Below are 26,226 nucleotides of genomic sequence, written 5' to 3' on the forward strand. Positions count from 1 at the left end.
ATTTGGAGCTTTTGCACAACATGTGCCTCATATACAGGGCCATCGGAAGCACTTTTGGGGCCAGAGGAAAAAAAAGACACCCTTGGGGGCCCCCTCCACTGAACCAAAGGGATTTAGGGATCCGAATATCTGGTTGGGCCCCTCTAGTCATGATCAACAGCCATAGCTTGATATGCTGACTTGCAGCGATCAAATTCAGCATGGTTACTCCCTTTCAGTCCCTTTAGTTTATCCTATTCATTCTTGCTCTAATAAGAATGATAAACAAGAAGCAGTCAAAGACCAAAATGAGCAGTCTCTGACAAGGGCACTTGTGTTCTCGCATATGGCACTTTTCATAAATAGCAGCCTCAAGGAATATACACCGGCCATAGTATAAATGTAGGACAAATATATGTAAACGGTGCACATAATCCAGAATAGACAGATGACTCAGATTTGCTGCCTCAATGAATGCAAAAATGTTCAAGCATGGAGACTGGTGACCAATTGGAAACAAGGAGACAGCGAAACACCCCATAGCATAGATAGTAGGTGAAGACTGGAAGATCCAGGAAGGTGTCCATATACAGACGGGCTGAGATTAGAAGAGGGACATGGTTTTCAAGTATTGTTTTCATTAGAGAGCAAAGTAAGGCAAGTGGTTGTGTGCAATATATAAATGCTCACTATTATTAGTGAGGAAGCAACACTATTATTGCCAGTGAAAACATGAGTGAGGCTTTTTTGAAGATCATACACTGAAAACTAAATCACGCTGGGGTGACACTTTTGAAAGGTTTAGGGACTAGTCATTTTAATTTTGACAGGTTAGGCAATATGAGATTAAATGCGATTGGGATCACACATTGGTTAAGAATTGACGCTGGGATTTTCACCCATTCTGCAATTTCTGCACTTTACAACTTTCTTTTCCAGTTATATTCCAGTTCCTAAAAGGAAAAAACAAATCCAATGTTATTGTACTGACTTGGAACGTACACAAATCACATAACCCAAAATGACAATTTTTAAAAACAAACGTTATAGAAACATATTATGCAAAATAGGTTTGCTTCTAGCTACGCTGTCTCCATCATAAAGTATATAAGTACCAGTATTCTCTTTTGTATTTTAAAGCTCTTTAAATATGCACAAAACAAAGGCTTGTAAAATTGATATTTATAAACATGCAGATAAAACTTTGAATTGTATAAAAAAGCAAACTGTTGATATATTGCTTTGAAAAAAACAATAAAATGTTGTTATGAAAACAAAGCAAACTGTTTATTTCTGTCAAATGAGCAGACCTTAAATAGGCTTCCCATAGGCCTGCAATATCTGGTACACGTTCTTCTGACTAGAACCCTTTGCAATCAAATGGCATATATAAAAAGAAAGATCAAGTAATGGGTTAAACAATGCGGCCACCATGTGAGAAGGTAAACCTTTTTACAGAACACAGCATAGTATGGTCAGTGGTATAAAATGATGTGTCCAGGATCACTGTATCGTCTGCTGGCAAAGCCAGAACACGTGAAGGAACGCCTTGGTTGCAGTCTTGAATTTGATTAGCTAATCACATCAGCAGACTAAGACTTTATGTTCATCATTAGGGGTGGCTGCCTCGCTTTTACAACCACCCGTCTGAAAAAAAAACAATTTCTAGACCTTCACCATATTGATGCTATGTTTATTTTTATAGCGACCGCTATCTGGTGCAGGTACATTGCTGATAATAGCACCTGATGTGCTATAAAAACAAAGCACATATGCATGCAGGTTCTCAACCTCTGACATAGAAAAGGCTGAAGTTGCCTTCAAGGAACTTGGCTTTGTAATCTTGCATATGAACACAGCTCAGTGTGTTAAGCACTCATTGCATAGATATATCTTCTGAACCATCCTAGCAATTCAACTTTGGCTATTGCACATGATCAATATGATCCCCACAGAAAGGTCAGAATGCTACAGGAGTGATGGCTTAGTGAATGCACAAACGATGTATACCACAGTGAACACAGAAGCATTGCAGGATGAATTCATCAGAGCAGAATGTAACTGTCCACAACAGACCAGCAATAGGTTTGGCCTCAGCAGCATGCCATAAAATATCCTGGAATGTGCCATTTATGTTTGGTTAACAGTGGAAACTGACTTCTTTAGATCAGGGAGCTTTGAATGGCCCACCCCTCCAAGGTGGGGGCCAGGGGAAAGTACCCCTTTTGCTCTCCCATAAAGACGTCACAGCTCATATGGAAGCCCAGATGGTTGCATTTCAGCATCAAAATAATGGAGGTGGGTACACGGCTTGCTGAGCTTGCTCACAACGGAAACGTTGTTAAGCAACATGCTACAAGTGCTTGTGTTGTGGGTGAATTGCATTAAAGGATGGCCTTCACAAAAAGAAAAAGGGACTGGACACCAAGCCTGTCTTCGAATTAATGGAATATGAGTTTGTGAAAGATGTCACTTTGACAGTCTTGGCATTGGAAACACACGTTCTAACAATAAGGTTTTCTTTCAAGCACAGACTCAATGCCTAAAAACATTGCACTAATGGAATGTCCCTCTAAGTCTGCCATTGCAGCCAAACTAACCAGCAGATTTAAATCAAAGAGTGGCATGGGTCTTGTTAATTATTGCATCTAGTACCAAGCTCCTCCATAATAGTTACATTGCCGTTTAAGTTAAATGTATATAATACTCTATGTCTTCACCCTGTAATCAGGAATTGGGGCCTGTTCACATATCCTAGACTTTCAATGTATGTGTAATGAAAAATAAATGATTTGTTATTTCATTTTTGAAAGTGACTATTTATAGAAGGCATCAAATGGGGTGGAGAGATAACAGTAGAGACACTATTGGGTATTATCTTTGTTTTTACTTGCCATTACAACTAGTAATGTTTAATGTATGCGATTGTAAGAGTCAGTCAATATGTTTATTTGGATGCAAAGTCCATGAAACACATACATTATACTAAACACAGAATCAATAAAATCCCTTCCCTGATAAAATTCCACATAAAATACAGTCAAATTACATTACATATCAATCTACAAAATCCAGTACTAAAAATATAAGACGGAGAACAGAATGACATTTTTTCGAGAAATGGGCTTTCATAGAAACATCAACCGGCCATACCGAAGAGAGGAGACAAGTTCTCGAATCTCTTAATTGTTGGAGGGTTGTACAGTATCTAGAAAGGTAAAACAAACTAGACATTTACAATCATTCATTTAGCAGCCCTTTCCTGTAGTACTTGCCTCTTTTCAAGAAAGATAACAATGCCCACGCTGTCAGAACAGAATCAGCACTCAAAAGAAACCATATTGCAGGCCGGTAGTTGTGGATGTTAGCTTCACTTTGGACCGGCAATAAAGTGGCCAGTCTTATCCAGCTATATACCGGGCAGAACAATAACAGGTGAGCCAAGTCCTCGTTTGTGTGGCCGCACACCGGGCACCCACGCAAATCGAGGTATCCTCTCAATTGGCTGTGGTTCCCCTCAAGAGGAGACAGTCAAATCTCACGCGGGTGATCAGCCAGTGATCTTTCCTAGTGGTGCCCCAAATTAAATAAGGCTGTCTCTCCTTTGTCTGACTAATCACTGCGTGCTATTTTTCTGAGTTGGTTACATACTCCAGAAAGGTCCTTTTCATTGTAAATACATCCCCCATAATGCATTTATACCTCCTCATCTGGGGTTTGGTCAGAAGATCATCTGGGGGGAAAGCACCCTGATATTGCTCTCAGACAGAGCTTTATCAATATATTCAAGCCACAGGATTCTTCTCCAGCCTTACCTGGACATTAGAGAGCTGACCATAAAATGGCAGAGCGAGGCACGTTCATTTGGTCAGATTCGAATCCAAAAGGTTATTGGAGCCAACGTTGTAAGAGTTCCAACTCCTGCACACTATTTGTTGCTGAAAATGTTGACCATGAAATGTGTAAAAAAGATATGGGGGCTGGGGGTGGAGGGGCTTCACACTGCACTCTCAATGAAAGTGGTCAGTTATCATATGCCATAGTTTGTCATCCAATACATTGTTGAGCCTGAACACTCTGTTGTGTTTGCTAACTAGCCATACCAGCCCAATTAGACTGGACACAGAATCCATCATACCTAGTTAAACCTTTAAATCTACCATTTAAAACGTTTGCAATAGAAACCATCTAACAGCTTGGAAGATTCACCAGTTGGCTTTTGAATCAAAAAGGCAATGGATAGTAGAATAACTTATGACAAAAAGTCTATGAGCCAAAAATGTAGTAGAATGGCTGACCCTCTGAGTCTACAATAGTGGAATAGGTATGTGAACATTTCAATGCGTAGCCACTCAAGAGAAAATCACCTAGTAATGATATTGTAGAGTGTAACTAATGAATTGTCCAACATTATTTCTTGAGCAAGGTGATGGCTTGATCATGAATATCGAATCTGTAAATACCAACAGCATATTACACTTACTCATGTGGTCTTGTGGTTCAAACATTCTGCAGATTGTAGAAGTGGGATGGTAGTACCAAACCCATCTTTTTTGTGCTGGATGCTTGCCACTGGTCTCTCCCCTCTCTACCACCTTATGGTGGCCCCTGCTGTTAGCACATCTGCATGCTGGCCACAATGCAACGTTGCACAAAGGTATGGCGCAACTAAAATGTTTTTTCTTATCTCACCTTCAGACAGGACGCTGTGTGCCAGTTAAGACTTTCAGCTTTCACGAAGATTTCTGCAGCAGCTGCATCAACTGACTGAGGGACCTTCAAATTACAATCCAAGAATATATTTTGCACTTTTAATTTATGCAGTAAAAGTCAAAAGAAATTAGGAAGGTACCTGTCACATGTAATTTAGATGCTGGTAGTGCATTGGAATCATAAAAAGACTGGCAATATTTTTAATTAATCAGTACCACTATCAATGCTCTGGGCAGCCGTTTTTTCGATATCATACATTTACATACACAGCTGTATTATTACAGAAGAAACTATAGATTTGCAAATAATTCTGGGTTCAGAAACCAAAAGCAAAATTAAGTGTCTAACGCTTGATTGACCATGTCGCCTCTGCACTTCTGCACTGGAAGAAAAAGCAATTTTGCATTTTGTGGGGCTGCTCAGATTAGTGACAGTACAAAGGCTGATTTGAAAACAGTGGTATGGAAAGGAGAGAGCAGAGAAGTGCCAGAGTTTATGAATGAATACAAGTCTTATATACTAGCTTTTTTTGTTTTGCCATTATATGTAAGACAAGAATATTGTATTGGCAGAGGAGGGATGTGTGATGTGAGGAGGGCTCCATATGCTTCCTGGTTTTTTTTTGTTTATTTGCCCACCGATTGACTGCCCGTGGCCTTCTTAATCCCTTTGGACAGTTAGATACAAAACATGTTCCCCAGCTGCAGAAAACAAACTTCTGGCAACTATTTGAGATACACCCGTCACAAAAAACACATTAAACGTTGTACTGTGTAGGGCCAGCCAGTGTTATTTCTAAGCATTCTTGTGAAAGTTAATGACTGCTGTAAATGAGGTTTAGGTGCAATACATATCTTTTGAAAATACAACTTTATTTGTAAGCAATATGTGTCTCCTCGCATCATGCACTAAATTGCTTTCTAAAACCGGCACACCCTTTCTAAATTATTTTTACTGGTGTATAGGTATTAGACAGGGAGTTGCCAGGGAGGGACACCAGAAGCAAAGATAATCACACCATTATTCATCTGTTACCACCATTTGTCCAGGTGGTAAATTTATGATGGTGCCATTCAAATCCTGATGCCATGGATATAGAAAAGCAACGTCCTGTACAATTCCACAAAAGTATAAGAAAAACATGGATACTACAGGCTGCCATACTGCAATAACTAAAACTATGTTCATATGTGTATTTTAGTAGAAATAAAAATGAAAAATACTTGATCTTGTGAGGGTCCAAGATATTTACAGAGTGTTAATCATGAACAGTGAAAGAAAAGCATTCTACTTCATGGCAAGGCAGAGATGAGATTGACCAAACAACAAACTGAATCTCTTGTACAGGCGACCATGAACACTGGGGGCAGAGGGTAGTGCAGAAACACTTGTGTACAGGCGCGTTATAAATGCCATATCATATCATACTAATGGCAGTAGACACTATACAAATATCAATTAACATAACATAAGAAACATATAGCAAGCATGCATGGTCATTATTGGGCTTGTAGCCATCGATGTCAACATTAGAGACAAATGACTAAAAAGCAAAACAGTTACCATGTATTTACAAGGGCAAAGTACTAATTTGTTATTTTCTGACCAACAGTTACATATGTCAGACTTGTCCATGCCTCGGAACAAATATTCTGCCTGATGGGATCTACAACTAGAAGCAATATGATGATATTGCTTCCAAATGGTCAGACTGTTACTGTCATATGGCAAGACCCAGCAGCCCAGGTGTGCCGATAGATGTATTCAAATATCCAAAGCAATGCGCAAACTCAATGTTTATAGAATGAATACATAGCTGTAGGCATCTCGATCTGAAGAAAATATAAGAACATCAAGTTAATGCTGCAGATCTAAATACAGAAAAGTGAAATTTTCATCATGCTCTTTGATTAGAAGATTTGGCATAACAACTCTAAATTTCTGCTCGGCAAGTATCACGGCAGATAAATATGAACGTGAAGCGTAAACCTTTTGCACTACAGCCAGGATACAATAATGATGTAACTGGACATCCATATTTGTGGCATTGGAATCTAAAACAAAGTGAAACCAATGATGGGACATTGTGAGAAGATACCTGACAGGGGAGTATACCAGGGGATCTGAGAAACCCATAGAAATATTCCTGGCAGGTGAGTATACCAGGCAATCCACAAAGTTACAAGAAAAGCTAGAGAAAGACTGTTATGGAATGCATTGTTTGAATAAGAACTTTGTGAGTCTAGTGAAGACACAAAGGAACTGTTGGATAAAGAGGCACTCTTACCATCTTACCTAAAAATTCAGGGGAAGGGAACCACCCTCTGGATCCAAGGGTCTTTCCTTGGAGAACACTGTTTGTTGGAGTCATCCTTATATTTTTGGTTGTGAACACTTTTTGCTAACATCAAGTCAAAGACATTTCCTTGCACCCTTTTGTGGTTTTGTTTAAAGTGTGAAGGTCAGCTAAGGGCGTTTTGGACACAAGGACAGCTTTTAAGTTACTGACTACTTGACACAGATAGATCTTTAGTTTTCTAGGTCGGGCAGTTCCTCTTTAGAATAGGGTTACAAAGGCATTTTCCCAACCCACTTTTCGTTTAATAAAATGTCTGACTTTGAGAATTTCATAAGCTTGTGTCCAGTTTTCATTTCTGACCCCTCACAACACCCATTCCAGGTAATTTTCAAGAATGAACATCAAGTAGTATCACCAAGTTTCAGAAATGGTGCATTAGTGATAGTTGTCCCTTGCCTTAATTGTGACGCCTTATCTGGTGCAAACCCCAGAGCAAAAGGGTACAACATTCAAATATATGTGTTAGTTGAATGTTAGTTCCGTTTGTGTTTGGAATAAGTTACTGTTGTCCAGCATTGATATCTTTCATAGTTTCAAATGCTGTTTGAGTATTCCCCGATGTAATGTCCTGTTTCTGTTTCCATGTTTTCACGTATCTCGTGCCGTCCCCTGTCGATGTTTCAGTGGTATGCTGGAAGAGGCATGCCAAATGGGGAGCGTGGTTAAGGCAGAGTAAGATTCCATCTGAATAAAGCAGTTCTATATTCACTGGCTCTGTGTCTCGCTATCATTATTAACACTGCTCTGCATTTGTATTGTGAGCCAGCACCTGCTTGCTCAACCATAACATTGGCGATGAGGAGCGGCTCTGTATGTGTGGTCTTGTGGCGGTGAGCGCAAGCCCATGCTGCACCAGTTGGGCCTGGGAGGCTTACAGAGCAGGCCTTGTCCCTGTGTTGGTCCCGCCCTGCTCCACAACCTCACTGGGCAGTGGAGTGGAGTTCCTCCAATTACCAGAGGAGGAGCGTCGATGTAGTACTTCCACCATCCTCTGCATAAGCACCTCGTGAGGAGCATACTTTTAATCACAAGGACCTTGTGGCAAAGCACGTTCTGCAGCCAGCAGCCCAGGTCATTTGTGCTGATTCAGTGCACGTGTCCTCCCATTCACCAGGCATGCCGCCTCTTAGTACTGTAGTTAACATTTGTATCAAAGCATTGCTCAATGGCCTAGTGGCCAGTCAGTGGCCTTCAAACTCCCTGAAGGAATCTACAGGAATTCATGTATCATCTCACAGTTAGTAATTCACAAAGTACAGCAATCAAGTCTGAAAATGTGCATACTCGCAACCTGAAAAAGAAAACCTAGCTGTAGACTGGACATGTGAACATTATCACCTGTTCCTGTATGGAATAAAACGTACCATTGTCACAGATCACCAATCCCTTACAACCATTTACGGGAAACCAGGTGCCAAAATGCCTCTGTGGATTGCACGCTGGGGGCTTCGGCTGCAAGAATACTGCTTTGATATTATACATTGGCCTAGGATAGACAACAACCCGGCAGACTTTCTGTCCAGGTATCCCCTAGCTGCGAAAGAAGAAGCGCAGTCGTCCAAGGTAGACCAATACATTAATGATGTTGTCGACAAAGCACTCACAAAGTCCTTGACCGTATCCGAAATCACAAAGGTGCTGTATATGGACAGTGTTGACTCAAATCAAGGACAAATTGACATCAGGAAGATGGCGGGTGTTGTCTGGGGGTCTAGTTGTTTGGGCAACGTGAGCGCCGTGACTGTGTCATGACGCTCACGTGCTCCTTTAATAAAAGGGGCTCTGCTGGCTCTGCGAGGGCAGAGCAGCAGAGCCCCAGGAAGTGGCAACTCGTGTCTGTGTTTACTGTGCGGGGTGGGCCTGCCACGTGGTCGTGGCCTTGTGTGTGCGGCGCGGCCCGAGTGCCCTCGGAGCCGCGACCGCTGGAATCAGGGGGTGACACCCCCGCACGTTGGATCCTGCGCCCGGTGACACCGGGCGCCGCAGGGTGCTTCCCTGCACAAGACACGCCGGCTGTCCGCCGACGTGTACCCTGCCCTCGGGTGAACCCGACGGCATCAGAGGGCTGCCCCAGAGATCGGAGGCAGCCCCCCAACACTGGCGACAAGGAAGTCGCGCCCGCTGGCTGGTGTTCGCGGCAGCGGGCGAAGTAAAGGATCCGCGCACACGGCCACAGTCGGCGGCCGTATACGGAGCGGCCTTCAAGAACAAAGGAAGGGGGCGGGGCCTGGAGCTCCGGCCCACGGCGCCGCGGGACATCAGTGCGGGGAGATCACCCGCTGAGCACCCGGGCTGCCACGGGTGAAAACATTTGCATTTTGCACAAAAAAAAAGAAAAAAAAAATAAAGTTGAGGTTTCCTTTTTCCTCGCAGTGCGGGAAAGGGGCGGGGCCTCATCACGTTGTGGCCCGAACAAAGGAGGAGAGGTGAGGCCAACACTCCAGCCCTCCCGCACGAGAGGAAAGGAAAGGGAGGCCTATCCGTGTCCGGCCCAAAGTCAAAGAAGGAGGCACAGTTTCCAGTGGCCCACGGCTGCCTTCCCCAGTCACATACAGTGATCAGCCTGGGCAGGCCAGAGGCCGCTGGGAAGGAGGTGCCACAAATACCAGGGTCAGTGGAAGAAGGTAATCCTTCTGTACTTCTGTCACGTGTGGACCCGGAATCTGGCCAGGCAACACAGAGGAGGGGCGAAGACACAAACCGCCGACCCCTCCTGCAGGTCATATTTACACTGAGCCTGAGGGTAGCGGCTCTGACCTGGAGTGCTCGTGCGCCCTGGGCAGGAGAGACCATGTGGCCCCGGTGAAACTAACCAGGGAGGGAGAGACTTTGGAAGGGCCCGGGGAAACGGGCAGTGCAACTCCACAAGTCACACGTGTGCTAAGCCCTGGGGTTGTGGCTCCGCCTGGAGTGCTCGTGCGCCCCTGGGCAGGGAGAACGCCAGGCACCCATCGACAGCTACTTGAGCCCGGCAACGGCAAGCGCACATCAAGACTAGTGAGTGGCAGATGACGTCCTCACCTGCCAACAGCATGTCGGACGATGAAGGGGTATGTAGGGGTCAGCTGGCACCAATACCCCATTTTGATGTCCTCGGTGCGCCGGCAAGCCTGGGGGCCCGGTGGGTGGCCTGGGTGGAGAACCTGGAGTTGTACTTCGAGGCAATGGAGATCAAAGACGCAGCCAAATGCCCGACACTCCTATACTCTGCCGGGTTGGCCGTCCAGAGACTGTTCAAGACACTAAAGCCCCGAGATCAATCGTACGGTGCAGCCGTCACAGCCCTGAACGAATACTTCAGACCAATGGTCAACAGGGACTATGAGAGGTTCAGGATGAGGTGTGCGAAGCAGGAGGAAGAGTGATGAGGAGGGGAGACTGGCCGAAGAGAGACCCCAACGCCACAATATGTCAACAGTGTGGGTGGGATCTGCCCCACCCGCAGGACTGCCCGGCGATGGGACAAATCTGTGGAAGGTGCGGGAAAGGAGACCATTTTGCACGAGTGTGTCTCGCTCCAGCCCCAGCTGGCATGATAGGGGCATCAGGGGGGAGTGAGGTGAAGGGGAGAAGGACCCCCAAAGTGGCGGCGGTCCAGGTGGCAGAGAGTCCCCGAGAAGCATCATATGATGTGGGGGAGGAGTACGAAGAGAATGTATTCTTCTTGTCCTGCAGCGGCGCCAAGGGCCAGTTTGATCCCGGAATTTTCTGAGTGGGAGGACCCCGTCATAGGGCCCCATGGTGTGGGGACTGGAGCACACCTGTTTTGTTTTGCGGTGTCAAAAGAGAAAAATGTTTGGGTTGGAGTAGCGGTCAGGTGGTGCGCGGACTGGAATGCACCAAAAGTTTGTGGTGGGTTCTTGTTTAATTTTGTTTGGTTATAATAAAGAAGGGATGTTGTGTGGGGGTCTAGTTGTTTGGGCAACGTGAGCGCCGTGACTGTGTCATGACGCTCACGTGCTCCTTTAATAAAAGGGGCTCTGCTGGCTCTGCGAGAGCAGAGCAGCAGAGCCCCAGGAAGTGGCAACTCGTGTCTGTGTTTACTGTGCGAGGTGGGCCTGCCACGTGGTCGTGGCCTTGTGTGTGCGGCGCGGCCCAAGTGCCTTCGGAGCCGCGACCGCTGGAATCAGGGGGTGACACCCCCGCACGTTGGATCCTGCGCCCGGTGACACCGGGCGCCTTTGGGTGCTTCCCTGCACAAGACATGCCGGCTGTCCGCCGACGTGTACCCTGCCCTCGGGTGAACCCGACGGCATCAGAGGGCTGCCCCGGAGATTGGAGGCAGCCTCCCAACAGCAGAAATCACCCAGTGGTGATGCAGCTCTTTCTGAGAAAGAGAGGAAGTTGTTAAATACATTTCACCTTTTAAAGGACGCATTGTCAGTATCCCCACAAGGGTTGTTGCTGAAGGAGAACAGAATTGGCATTCCTGAGTCCCAGCAGGATTAAGTAATTGTTCTGGCACATGCAGGGCACAGATGGATTGTTTCTACCAAGCGGCAGCTCAGGGCACAGGTGTGGTTCCCACAAATGGATGTCAAAATATGAGACCTGTGTCATTTTCAACTCAGTGGCTCCACGCACTTTGCCCAAACCACTGAAGATGACGCCATTGCTGTTGAAGGTGTGGGATGAAGTGGTGGTTGACATGTTCGGGCCGCTAACAAATGGCAAATATGACTGGTAGTCATGGACGAGATGTCTTGCTTTCCAGAAATACATCTGGTTTCCTCAACGGATGCACCTGCCTGCTCAACCAACCATAACAACCGTTGTCAGGCTGCCACCGCCAAATGACAGGTCTCCCTCTCGAGATCATGACCAGATTGAACACAAAGTATAGAAACATTTGCACTTTCTCTTGTAGCAGGAAACTGTGGAGGAATCCTGGGGTTTGGCCAGAACCTCACGACAGCCCAGAGCCAAAGGTATACTTCCAAACTCTAAGAAAGCAGGATCCAGGCCTTCCCAGTGAGGGAGGCGGGGTCGTGGGGTTTAACACTGCTCCTTGATCCCCCAGAAAGAAGGTTGACAAGCAGTGGTAGCTTGATGGGAAGGGATGATGAGAGGCAAAACAGATCCGAGAACCAGCATTGCCTTGGCCAAACTGGAGCCACCAAGATCAGTTTGCAATGATGTCATCTGAACACGATCACTAGAGGGATGAGAGGAATTGGAGGAAACTTATACCGGTACATTCCGTCCCACAGAAACGTGAAGGCTTCCCCTAGGCTCCCTACATGATGGAATCTGCTAGTGAAAGCCACACATTTCTTGTTTTCCCTGTTTGTGAATAGGTCAACACCCAGAGTTCCACACATGCGGAAGATGCAGCAAACTTGTGTATCTAGATGTTCCCACTCGTGGCAGGACCACAATTTCCTGCTGAAGGAGTAGACCACTGTGTTATGTGTCCCTCGTAGATGGAATGAAATAAGGAAGAGCTTGTGGGCCAGAGCCCAACCCACAGGGCCTGAGCTTCCGTGGACAGAATAGATGACTGGGTGCCACGCCATTTGCAGATGTTAAACATCATGGTTGTATTGTCGGTAAACACCCAGACCACCCTGCCTTGAAGTTGCGGGAGAAAAGACTTGAGGGCTCAGCACACTACACGCAATTCCAGGACGTTGATGTGCAATGGCTTCTTCTCTTGAGGCCAGAGACCCCTGGCATGGAGATGGCCTGTGTGGGCTCCCTGGCTCTCTAGAGATGTGTCCGTTGTGACTGATACCTGATGGTCCGGGAGGCAGAAAGGTGCTTCTTGGGTGAGATTGGAGCAGAGAATCCACCAGTGAAATGCATCACGAAAAAGGCATGTCACGAAAAGAATCCCATCGTCCCATGCGCTGGACACTTGTTTCGAGGAATCTAGAGCCTGCATTGCTGGGTTAGAGGAATGCAGAATTACATAATCCCCAGCAATGACTCCAAGGTGCGCTTCTTTCAAGGATCACTTCCATGGTGTAATGGTGCAAGACAGCGTGTGCAGCCAAGTGCCGAAAACAGAGCGTATTCCCAAGTGGTCAAGCAGGATTTGGTATCATTGACAGAGAAGGCTAGCAACGTCAAGCACTCAGACCGGAGCATGAAGAGCAAGGCATTGAACCGGAAGTGATGCACTGCAGCAGTAAATTCTCAGGAACCTTCGGTATCGTAGATGGATAGGGACATGAAAGTATGCATCTTACATGTCAAAAAACGAAAGTAAATCCCCCTCCTGGAGCTGTTAGAATATGGTGGAGGGTGATCATCTTGAAGGTTTGAGCACACAGGAATTAGTTGAGGAGGCGCTGATCGAGAATGGGTCTCCAGCCTGCAGACTTATTTTTTTTATGAGTCCATCCTTGGCCTCAATGTTGAAGGGAGACTTGCTCAATTGTCCCTTCAGAGAGGAGGGTCTGAACTTCTCACAGCATGTCATGATGCCTACCCGCGGGGACCCATACCAAGTCCAGCAACCTCGGAAGCAGGCATCAAGTTATCCCAAGCAAGACCAAAAACCCCTGCTAGGGGCTATTTGGGTCCAGTCCTGGCGCCTATGGTGCCAGGCTCATATGGAGAGTCAGTCCTGGCGCAATAGGTGCCAGGCTCATAGATTAAAACTTACCTGATGCAGATCATGCTGCAAATTTACCTGATGCAGACCATGCTGCAAGAGCTCCAAGCCAAAAGAGGCTTGGAAGGGACTACTTTACTTAGGGACTATTTTTTACTCGGGCGGGGCTGGGGGGGAATACTTACCTGGGTCTACTTTGGAGGCTATTTAAACCACACCCGAAGAGCAGCACACGCTTTGCGTTATTCTGCATCCAGCAGCGTAACGCTCACTGTGCCTGCAAGTCTGCATCCAGCCTTCTGCCACGCCCGCCTCGAGTTTGGAGCTCCTAGAAAAAGGGAGAAAGAAGGAGAAAAGGTTAGAACAAGAGCAATACCTTTGATCCTTACCTGAATTCCCGATCCATCACGCCTTCGAGCTGGAAGAAAGAAGCTATTTATGCGCGTCGCCTCGCCTGCTGCAGCGCCGCGCTGAACTCACCAGCCATCGCAGCATCTTCACATTCCACCGCATCCTCCTGCATGTTCCCGCCGCACTCCGGCATCTAAGGAGAAGACAAGATCAGTAAGGTGAGCCAAGGGAATGCACAGAGGAATAATAGTTACCCCCCCATAGACTTACCTGATTTTACCACCGGGGGTACTATTCCTCTTCACGGGTCGGCGCAGCTTCCACTGCATCTTCGCCGAACCCCGGCCCCTAAGGGGAAACAAAAGGACAGCAAGGTGAAACAAAGGGACTAACAAGGGGAACCCTCCTCACCACAATAGACTTACCTGATTTTGCCGGGAATCTCGGACTCAATATTGTTCTGGAACTCACCAATTCCTTCGAGCCAGTGAAGCAACTGGTTATCAACGCGCCCCTGCGCTCAATGCAGGATGGACAGCTCATCTTTTCAAACCATCAGGTGAGACTATAAGAGGGGACATCAAAGGTGATCTGTGGGGAGAACAGCACGGGTGGGGGGATTTACGCTCAACTCCACGGGTGGTTAATTCCCTTTCTCCATTTGCAGAAGAATATTCCTACGGGCCAAGCAAACAAAGCTAGGTGGGCCAGTCCAGTCCGTCATCTCAGCCCTACGTGTCACATTGGTGGAGACCGCAGCTGTCCAGTTCCGATCGACGCCTCTGTGGGAGCCAGGTGAGCGTAACAGAACGCGAAGCCTACCCACAAATTCCCACCCGGGCGTTATGGATACCTCAGAGACTGACCAATTGGCCCATTTACTAGGTGAACTGAGGGCTGAAGTGCATTCCGCCCGTCAAGAAACCAATGCTCTTAGGAGAGAACTGATTTTGTCAAAGGAGCGAACTGATGACCTTGCTAGGCAACTATTGCAAAGCCAGGCTGGACAAGCACCCCTACCTGGTTCAGGGGGAAATCCAGCTCCTCTGTTATCGAATAACCCTGTGCAAATAAACCTACCAGGAAATATTCCATTAGCTCCACCCGAACGCTTTGCCGGAGATCCCAAGAGGTTTGCCGTGTTTATGAACCAATGCTGCTTGCACTTTTTATGCAGACCTGGAGCCTTCCCAAACGATCAAGCCAAGGTAGCCTTTGTATTGTCATATCTCAGCGGCAGTGCAGCTGATTGGTCAATTCCACTAGTTACTCAGGATGACCCAATTCTTCTGGATTTTCAGGGCTTTCAAACGAGCATGGAAAGTCTATTTGCCCGGCACTCCCAAGGACAGGCCCTGGATAATGAACTTTTGTCCCTACGACAGGGTAACCAGGACCTTCTATCCTACATCACAACCTTTAATAGGTTGATAGTGGAAACTGGATGGCCTGAGGTAAAACGAATCACGTTATTTCATCGAGGGCTTCGAGGAGAATTCAAGGATGTCTTGGCTCAAGTCGTGAACCCACCTCAAGACTTCACTGAATATATAGACTTAGTGGTCCAGTTAGATCACAGACTTCAGAACAGAAAGGCTGATCGAGCCAAGTTTGAGAATTGGGTGTTGGTCAAAACCCACGCTAACCACAAAGGAGCAGATGCTTCAGAACCCATGCAAATCGGAGGGGTTAAAGGATCCTTAACCCAGAAGGAAAGAGAAAGGAGACGGCAAATGCAATTGTGTCTATATTGTGGAACTTCTGGGAATTTTCTATGGGATTGCCCTGTAAAACCACCCAAGAAGGTGGTAGGAGCTGCTGATAAAAGCCATATGGAGTCAGACTCGGGAAACGACCACGCCTGACAAGCGTAGAGGTCCACTTGCCGAGCTTGAAGAAGGATACTCAGACCTCGCATTTCATCATACCAATGGTCCTCCTAGATCCAGGGCAGCCATCGTGTATGCACGCAGTAAGGGCATACATTGATAGCGGGGCCATAGGAAACTATGTGGACTATGAATTGGCTTCCAGGACGAATCTACCTCTCTGCCGAAAAACCACCTCAGATGTCATCACCACAGTCGATGGAACCGAAATTGCCTCTGGGCCTGTAACTCATTCCACCGCAGAGATGACACTATTGGGTCAGGATGGGCATCGAGAGACTATTGTGTTTGATCTAATAAAAGCCCCACAGTTTCAAATAATACAGGGGATACCTTGGTTGGAAACACATAATCCTTGTATTGATTGGCGAGAGAGGAGAATAACCTTCCCGGATTGTGCACAAACCTGTTACCCAAAGAAAAATCAGAATGCAGGCCTGGCCACAGTAACCACAGCAGTCATGCAATTACCTCCAGAATACCAAGAATTCCATGATGTCTTCCAAAAAGAACAGGCAAACACCTTACCTCCTCACAGATCGTACGATTGTCAAATCGATCTCATACCCGGTGCACAACCCCCTTGTAGCAGGATCTATGCCCTTACGGAACTTGAGAACCTTCACCTACGACAATACTTAGACCAGTACCTTGCCAATGGCTTTATTCGCCCTTCCAAGTCCCATGCATCTTCAGCTTTGTTCTTCGTGCCCAAAAAGGAAGGTGACCTCAGAACGTGCATAGACTACCGCACATTGAACCAGATAACTGTTAAGAACCGATACCCATTGCCTCTGATCCCTGAACTACTAGACCAAGTGAAGGACGCTTGTATATACACTAAATTAGATCTCCGGGTGGCATACCATCTGGTACATGTAAAAGAAGGCGACGAATGGAAGACTGCTTTCCGCACCAAGTATGGGTTATTCGAATACCAGGTCATGCCTTTCGGGTTGTGCAATGCACCAGCAGCCTTCCAATACTTCATGAACGATGTCCTTCGTGAACTCATTGACGTTTGTGTTGTCGTATATAACAATGATATTCTAGTATACTCCTCTTCAGAATCTGACCATGTGAAGCACGTCTGAGCAGTCCTTGAGAAATTGCGCCAGCACAAACTATATGCAAAACTGGAAAAATGCATTTTTCATGCTACAGAAGTTGAATTACTTGGGTTTATCCTGACCCCAAAGGGAGTCTGAATGGACTCACGAAAGGTGGACGCAATCCTTAAGTGGCCATCACCAAGTTCAGTTAAAGGAGTACAAAGCATGCTCGGCTTTACCAATTTCTACCGCAGATTCATCACAGATTTTTCACATGTTGTACAGCCCATCACAGCACTCTTGCGAAAAAATAAACGCTTTATGTGGACTGAAGAAGCTGAAAATGCCTTCCAAGAGCTGAAAGCAAAATTCACGTCTGCACCTGTATTAAAGCACCCGCGCCCTGAACTTCCATACATAGTGGAAACTGATGCATCCAGTCTAGCCATGAGAGCTGTCCTGTCTCAAAAGGACCCTGAAACTGGCCAGCTTCACCCAGTAGCATTTTGGTCCAGAAAGTTCTCGGCATCCGAGTTGAACTATGCGGTTACCGACAAGGAGTTATTAGCCATTAAATCCGCCTTCAAGGCTTGGCGGCAATATCTTCTCGGTGCCAGGCATACCATTACTGTGAACACCGGTCACCGGAACTTATAGTATTTAAAGACAGCCAAGGCCCAATCGTCACGTCAACTCCAATGGGCATTGTTCTTTGCCGAGTTCGATAACGTAATAACCTATCGACCAGGTTATAAGGATGGTAAAGCAGACGCCTTATCCCGAATAGGGATGGGAGAGGCAGAAGTGAACCCAGAACCAGTACCTATAATTTCCAAACAAAGAATTCTTGGCATGACTACTCTACAGACACTAGAGGACATTCAGGTAAAGATCCAGCAACTCTTTGATCCTACAGCCCTGCAGGACTGGGTAAAAAAAGGCCCGGACTACTCTGTCACCAATGATCTGCCTTATTACCAAGGCCGGCTATTTCTGCCACACAAAGAACTACAAGAGCTAGTTATTTCCCGTTATCATAATACCCTAATGAAGGGGCACCCAGGTATTGCAAAAACTGAAGCTAAAATTAAAAGACAATTCTGGTGGCCCACCTGGTGAAAGGATATTAAATCATTTGTGATGTCTTGTGGCATTTGCGCCCAAAACAAAAGTCAAAAGAAAAAAACAGCTGGACTCTTACAACCTTTAGACATTCCGCCTACACCATGGCACACCTTATCGTTAGACTTTATTACTGATCTACCCCCATGCAATGGATTTAACACCATTCTAGTTATAGTGGATCTTTTTTCCAAGATGGCCCACTTTATTCCTTTAAAGGGATTACCTTCAGCTTCAATCCTGGCCAAGGAGTTCCTCGAAAACATTGTTTGCATACACGGATTTCCGTCCATATTGGTCTCTGACCGGGCCAGTCAATTCATTTCACATTTTTGGGAAAAAAGCTGTCAATTGGCGCGAATCGATGTGAGGTTATCGACCAGTCACCACCCCCAGACCGATGGTCAAACGGAGAGGACCAACCAGACTCTCGAACAATACCTGCGTTGTATGTTACATCAGACTGAAAGTAATTGGAAAGAAATTATTTGGATTACCGAATATGCATACAATAATTCAGTACACTCTGGAACTGGACAAAGCTTCTTTTATACCTTATATGGGCACCATCCTCGAACCTCAGACCTTGACTCACCCCAACACTTAGAAATGCCCGCAGTGGACCATCTGCACGCTATGATTACACAAGCCTGTAAGGAAGCAACTACACATTTAAAACAGGCGAAAGAAAAATGCAAGAAAGATGCTGATCGGCATAGAAGTGATACTCCACAATACCAGATAGGGGACCAAGTATGGTTAGCCACAAAACATATACCTCTAAAGGGAACATGGACCTTTAACCCCAGATACTTGGGACCTTACTCTATTAAGGCCATTATCAACCTGGTGGCTGTCAAGTTGGACTTACCTGCTAATATGCGAATTCACCCCGTCTTTCATGTGTCACTTTTGAAGCCAGTGCAACCAGGAACAAGACCAACCAAGCCACCAGGCCCTATCCTAGTAGACGGAGAACCCGAATTTGAAGTTAAGAACATCCTGGACTCCAAGCTGATAAAGTCAAAACTCTTTTATTTAATCGACTGGAAAGGTTACAGACCACAGGAAAGGTCATGGGAACCTAGTGACCATGTTCATGCACCCCGATTGGTGAAAAAATTCCACCGAAATTTCCCAGACAAACCGAAACCACAGGGAAGAACAACTTTAGGAGGGGCCTTGGGGGGGAGTGCTGTCATGATGCCTACCCCCCGGGACCCAGACCAAGTCCAGCAACCCCGGAAGCAGGCATCAAGTTATCTCAAGCAAGCCCAACAACCCCTGCTAGGGGCTATTTGCTCACCGTGCCTGCAAGTCTGCATCCAGCCTTCTATGTCATGACCATATTCATTTGCATTTTTTATTTATTTTTCTTGTACCCAATTTATCCCTCCCCTTTACCCTCCTCCCCTTACTTTCTGTCTTTACACAATACAATATGTATGATTATGTTTGCCTGTGAATATGAAGCTAACACATTATATACCCTGATCTGAAAAAGGCTCAGAAAGAGCCGAAACACGGAATCATGGAAAAAGGGCCCTCCTTTGGGAGATCTGAGATTCTTACCTACAACTTTCTGTGAACCATAAAAATTCACAATTGAAACCAACCAAATCTGTGTGGCGCAGTTTATGTGTGAAAGTAACATAACCTTGTTCAAACATCGGAGCAGGGGGAGTTGTTCCTCCGATCCTTTCTTTCGCACACTTTGCGACACTCTGCACATTGTTGATTTCAGAGGTTGCCAGGCCGAAGAAGTTGACTCCCACAATTACCCCCTTTCAAGTTTACTACTTGAGATTATCTGCGAGGATAGGGATGAAACTATCGGCCGTGAGATTGTGTGTGTTTCTCATGGTAATGGGGTAAAGTAGGGGTGGTGGTACTCCTTCCGTACTGTGCGTCGTGATGAGGAAACTGATTAAATGGTGGTCTGACCAGTTAATTTCTGAGATGGATTTGATGGTATGTTGGGTGTTTAGGGTAAGGATCCAATCTGGTATTCTTCCCTTGGAATGTGTGGGTGAGTGGACAAGTTGGGTGAAATACATTTCTTGGAGTGTCGAGCAGGGGGCACTTGCTTTGTGGTCAAGTTTGTCATTGTAACCTAGATTGAAATCCACTAATATGATGAATTTGGTGTTGGGCTTAAGGAAGGGGATGACAAGGAGAGGAATATCTGATTCAGGATGGTTCGTATTACTGGGGGCTCTGTATAGGATGAGAACATTTATGGTGGTTTTTGGGTCAGTGGTGAGTTTGAGGAAGAGGAGGTCATAGCCTTCAATGAAGTCTAGTGGGCAGGCTCTGAACTGAACGGAGGATTTAGCTAAGATAGCTACTCCACCTCCTGATTTGTCTTGACGGTCTGCCCTGAATATAGTATAATCAGGGGGGATGGCCAAGGAGAGTAGGGGGCCTAAGGCTCTGTGGAGCCACGTTTCGGTGATAACTAAGAAGTCTAGATGCTGGTCTAAGATGAGATTGTGAGTGTCAATAGCGGGAGCTCCTAAAGATCTTACATTGAGGAGGGCACCTCTGAGACAAGGGGTGGATTCTGATTGGGGGGTAGGAGGGGCCATGTCTGATGTGGTGGAAAGGGTTGGGCGTTATGGGTTGCGTAGTAGTGCTGTGTGTCGTGGGGGACTCGGTTGAGGATGACTTGGTGCTTTGTGTCGAAGGTTCAAAGGCAATTAAGGTGTCCTCTTGTTGAATCCTTGACTGAGGCTGGTTCGTGAACAAAGTCTCACTTGTCTTGTGGTTCCTAGGATGTGGTGAGTGGTGGCCAATGGTGTTTTAGTAAGTCTGAAACAACAAGAGGTGGGTCCCAACAGGTATAAACCACAGTGGAAAAACTCACTGTCAATTATCTCAAAAAATTACTTTCAAGTGGGACACACTGGATTCACTGCAAACTTGTAGCTAGTGCAGTGTCCTTTTGTAAATGCTCTAAGAGCGAGAGGGAGCTATAACCTACTGTTAATGATTAACATGTGGTCAAAGATCCTCGTATTAACTCCAAGAAAGACCAGACAGCTAAAACACACTGTGCTTGAACCATTGCTGTCATAAAGCACCAAAGTATTGACTGAAAAGGATACGGTACTCAAAAGGATACAGATGGTAGGGTCTTCCGGATCCCTGTTCACACGATTTGATAGTTGTGAAGTCAAGTTTAGACCTTCCAAATGATACGACTCTCTGACTGATGAAACAGGCAGAGAGATGGATCACTGGAAAGGGCGTGGGTAAAGTATAGGAAGTCAGCCTAGAACAAAATAAAGTATCATAAGAAACTGCCCCAAATCGACTCTCTATGATAGAACAGTATTTGGCATTAATTCACACACTGACCTTATGACTGGTGTAGAAGAATCCAGCAGAAGTCTCTTGAGGAAAATCCGGAATTGGAACAAACGACAAGGAAGGGAAGATTAGTAAGGGAGACTTATCCCGAACGGCACGAGGCTCACGCTAGATACCGGGTTGCTGCACCACAGGATAGCGTCCAAAGTACTGTTCACTGTCACCTTCCAACAGTCCATGAAAAGCTTCCTCCCCACGTAGAGAAAAGTATAGAAATGAATAAATCCACCTGTTAATATCACAGATGCAGGAGTCGGAAATAGCGCCCTTTTGTGGAATAAACAAAGTACACGCGGTTCTGAACAGCCGCAAAGAAAATAGTGTGCGCGTGTGGAATTACACGCGAATAGGATTCATGCAATCCAGGCCAGCCGCGCTTGAAGACAGCGTGCGCTTGTGGAATTGCACGCGAACAGGATTCACGCAGCCCAGGCCAGCCGCGCTTGAAGACAACATGTGCGTGTGGAATTACACGCGAACAGGATTCACACAGCCCAGGCCAGCCGCGCTTGAAGACAACGTGTGCGTGTGGAATTACACGTGAACAGGATTCACGCAGTCCAGGCCAGCCGCGCTTGAAGACAGCGTGCGCTTGTGGATTTGCACGCGAACAGGATACACGCAGTCCTGAACTACCGCGCTTGAAGACAGCGTGCGCGTGTGGAATTACACGCGAACAGGATTCACGCAGCCCAGGTCCGCCGCGCTTGAAGACAACGTGCGCTTGCGGATTTGCACGCTGACAGGATACACGCAGCCCAGGATAGCCGCGTTTGAAGACAACGTGCGCGTGTGGAATTACACGCGAACAAACAGCTCCAGGAATCAGCGTGTGGCGGAAAACACACTATAGAAGGCCCAAGAAGCAGCTGAGGAAAACTGCAAAGACGCAGATCGGAGGTTCAGCTACACAACGCCAAATGATTCGATCAGAAGCAGCGAGTGAAGTTTCCACGCTACTTATATACGTAATGCCGTAGCTCATGTGACGAAGCAGAATTCACGTGAATTTAGCGACGTGAAAAGTGCAGACGTCGCTTTCCCGGCAATGAATCGAACAACCGCCATTTGGAATAGAACGGTCTAGCTGTTCTATGAGCGTAAGAGGTAGAACCACGTCCAGCATGCATGACAGTGCCATCCCCCAAAGGGGCAACCTCTCCCCTTTTCGAGTGAAAACGCTTCAATAAAGCAGGAGCATGTATATTGGAAAGAGGTTCCCAGGACCTATCTTCGGGACAGCCCTTCCAATCCACCAGATAATACGGCCTACCAGAACGTAGCCTCATATCCAGTATGTCCTGTACCTCGTACTCATCTGAACCCCTCACAGAAATAGCAACAGGCCGTACAGGCAATCTGGTAGCTTCAGAACACGGCTTAATGAGTGACACGTGGAATACGGGATGCACTCGCCATCGTTGTGGCAAAGCCAGACGGACAGCAGCCGGATTAATTACTTGGAGTACTGCATACGGACCAATGTATTTAGGCAACAATTTCTTTTTTCCTGGTATCCTCAAGTTCTTAGTGGACAACCATACTTTCATACCAGCCTTGTAGACAGGTGCAGGTACTCTATGAGCATCGGCATAGAACTTGTCGTGTCTTTTAGCTTGTTCCAATTGCTGCTTCACTTTCCTCTGTAGATTCTTAAGATCACGAAAAGTATGGCCTGCGGCAGGAGTATCCAAAGACAAACTGGAATCCAAAGGTATTGATCGGGGGTGTTGTCCATAAAGAGCATAGAAAGGTGAAGTGCCTATGGCACTATGATAGGAGTTGTTGTAGGCGAATTCTGCTGCCGGCAGGACCTTGAGCCAATCTGATTAAAACTGCAGACACAAACACCGCAGATATTGTTCCATAGTGCTATTGAATCTTTCGGTCTGTCCATCAGTTTGAGGGTGATAAGCACTGGACATTCTGTCATCAATCAGTAATGCTGAAGTTAGTGCTCTCCAAAAGCGTGACGCAAATTGTGAGCCCCTGTCCGTAATGATTACTGACGGTAAACCAAAGAAACGGAATACATGTCGAATGAACAGGTCAGCCAAAATAGCAGCTGTTGGTAAACCAATACAGGGAATATAAAGAGCCAATTTAGTGAAGTAATCCACTACAACCCATATGGTATCGTATTCCTGGTTTTGTGGGAGTTCCACCACAAAGTCCATAGATATCATGTCCCATGGTTTGTTAGGGACAGGTAGGGACTGGAGTAAGCCCACTGGTTTACCAGGAGTGTTTTTGCATTGGATGCATACAGAACATGTTGATACATGATTTATGACATCTTTTGTCATGGATGGCCACCAACCCCATCTTTTAAGCAGCTCTAGTGTTTTCTTCTGTCCAGGATGGGCTGCGATCAAGGAATCATGATTCCACTTGAGGGCCTTATTCCGCGTTGAAAACGTTGGTAAGTAGAGCACTCCTTGTGTGAAAGGTAAACCGTTATGTACGTCCAGCTTCATATCCTGGATCACTTGGGGATGATTTTTCACCCACTCCTGTACTTCGTTTTTTAAGGATGGTTGAACAGAACAACTACATATTACATGATCTGCCAACAACTGATTGCGCACCTGTGATTCTTCCTTCGCCTCCTCACCAATGTGAGACAAAGCGTCTGACTTAACGTGTTCTCTGGCAGGACGATATGTGACCTGGAAATCGTATTGAGCAAAAAAGACATGCCATCTGGCCTGTCGAGCCGTAAGACATTTCATAGATTTGAATGCTTGAAGATTTCTATGGTCAGAGTACACCAACACCTGATGTTTGGCCCCAAGAAGATGATGTTGCCATTCTCGGAAAGCATCCTTGATTGCCAGTAATTCCCGCTCAGTGACGGTGTAATTTCGTTCATATGGGGTAAGTTTGCGAGAGAAGAAAGCCACTGGGTGCTCCTCCTTGGTTTCTGTGCAAACTTGAGAGAGCACCGCTCCAGTAGCGACGCTGGATGCATCCGCTTCAACAATAAACTGGCGATCTGGATGCTGAAGCAAGGGTGCAGTGGTAAATGCTTCCTTTAACATCTCGAATGATGCTTGGGCATTCTGGTTCCAACAGAAAGGAACTTTGGAACTAGTTAAAGCCGTCAAAGGAGCCACTGTTTTGGAGAAGGAACGAATAAACCTGCGATAAAAATTCACAAAGCCTAGGAAAGACTGTAATGACTTGACATTGTGCGGAACAGGCCAATTCAGTATGGCCTTCACTTTGGAACGGCTCATTCGAGCACCTAGATTGGTAATGTCGTAACCCAGGAATTCCACTTCCTGTGAATGAAAGACAAATTTCTCGGCTTTCACAAAAAGAAGGTTCTCCCTGAGTCTTTGTAAGACTGTAGAAACGTGTTTGACGTGTTCTGAAAAAGACGATGAATAAATCAGAATATCATCCAAATAAATCACCACGAATTGGTCCATTATATCCCTGAAAATATCGTTCATGAAGAACTGAAAAGTAGCGGGAGCGTTGCACAGACCAAAAGGCATCACCAAATATTCGTAAAGGCCATACCGCGTCTTGAAAGCGGTCTTACATTCATCGCCCTCACGAATGCGAACTAAATTGTATGCTCCTCGCAAGTCCAATTTAGTGAAGTACCTGGAAGTACCTAATTGATCCAATAGAACGTTTATCAGCGGTAAAGGATACTGATTTTTTATGGTGATGTCGTTAAGTGCCCTGTAATCAATGCAAGGCCTTAGATCTCCCTCTTTCTTCGGAACAAAGAATAGAGGAGACGCAGCAGGCGATTGCGATGGCCGTATGAATCCCATCGCTAGAGCTTTATCGATGTATTCTTTCAACACAACGTCTTCTTTTGGAGTCAATGAATATACACGACCTGTAGGAATCTTAGCTCCAGGAATCAGTTCAATCGGACAGTCATACTGTCGATGTGGAGGCAGTTGTTCTGCCTGGCCTTTATCAAAAACATCAGCGTACTCAGTGTATTCGCATGGTATGGTTGTATCGCTTTGATGTACCACACTAATAGTTGAAGCTCCCCCCATAGAGGCCAATATATGTGAATTGTTTGACACCTCCTGACTGGTAAAGCAATGTTCATTGCAATAAATTGAAGGATACTGGAGCAATCCCGAAACCCAGTCAATAGCGGGATTATGAAGGGTCAACCAGGCAAGACCAAGTATTATTTTGTACTGCGGAGCAGCTATGACATTGAAGACGATTTCTTCCGAATGACTATTAGATAATGTCATCTGAACAGGTACCGTCTCCTGGGTTACCATACCAGAAGTCAAAACAGATCCGTCCACGGTATTAACCGTTTCAGGTTTGTTCTTGTTTACAAGGGGTATGGAACACTTCTTGGCATATGTGATGTCTATGTAATTGTTAGTGGCTCCGGAATCAATCATGGCCTTGGAAACCAATTCTTGGTCATCACAACGTAACGTCACCTCGACAGCTATAGGTGCGTGATTAGGAATGGTACTGGAGTCCGATAAAACACTCGACACAGGGACTCCTGCCACTGTCGAGTTTTGGCGTTTCACTAACGCTTGACTGGTTTCTTAGGACATGTCGCTAATAAATGCTCGGATGAACCGCAATACATACATAAATTGTTCTTTCTTCGGTTCTCTCTTTCTGCATTGGACAACCGGCCTCTCACAGCGCCAATCTGCATTGGTTCAGGGTCGTTCGAGGGAACTGCCGGTGCCCCCGAACGAACCGATGCTTGTAAGAATGTTTTTTTCTCTCCTTTCCGAGCATTTCTTCGGGCATCGATTTGTAGAACCAAATCGAGCAACTCTGTGAATCCCGTAGGAACCACCGGAACCATGGATA

The 26,226-nt window shown here is 46.1% G+C and overlaps 1 protein-coding gene across 1 annotated transcript in view; it reads right to left on the reverse strand.

Annotated features, from left to right (window-relative positions):
- Positions 1–769: 769 nt before the first annotated feature.
- Positions 770–26,226, reverse strand: part of DAP3 (death associated protein 3) — a 996,586-nt gene continuing 971,129 nt past the window's right edge. The window contains exon 13 of the mRNA XM_069650015.1: positions 770–932. Coding sequence (XP_069506116.1) covers positions 919–932 — 14 coding nt within the window. The 3' untranslated portion in view covers positions 770–918. The remainder of the gene's footprint in view (positions 933–26,226) is intronic.

Source organism: Ambystoma mexicanum, chromosome 1p, assembly GCF_040938575.1.
Source record: "Ambystoma mexicanum isolate Mex_15411 chromosome 1p, UKY_AmexF1_1, whole genome shotgun sequence".
Taxonomy (NCBI): domain Eukaryota; kingdom Metazoa; phylum Chordata; class Amphibia; order Caudata; family Ambystomatidae; genus Ambystoma; species Ambystoma mexicanum.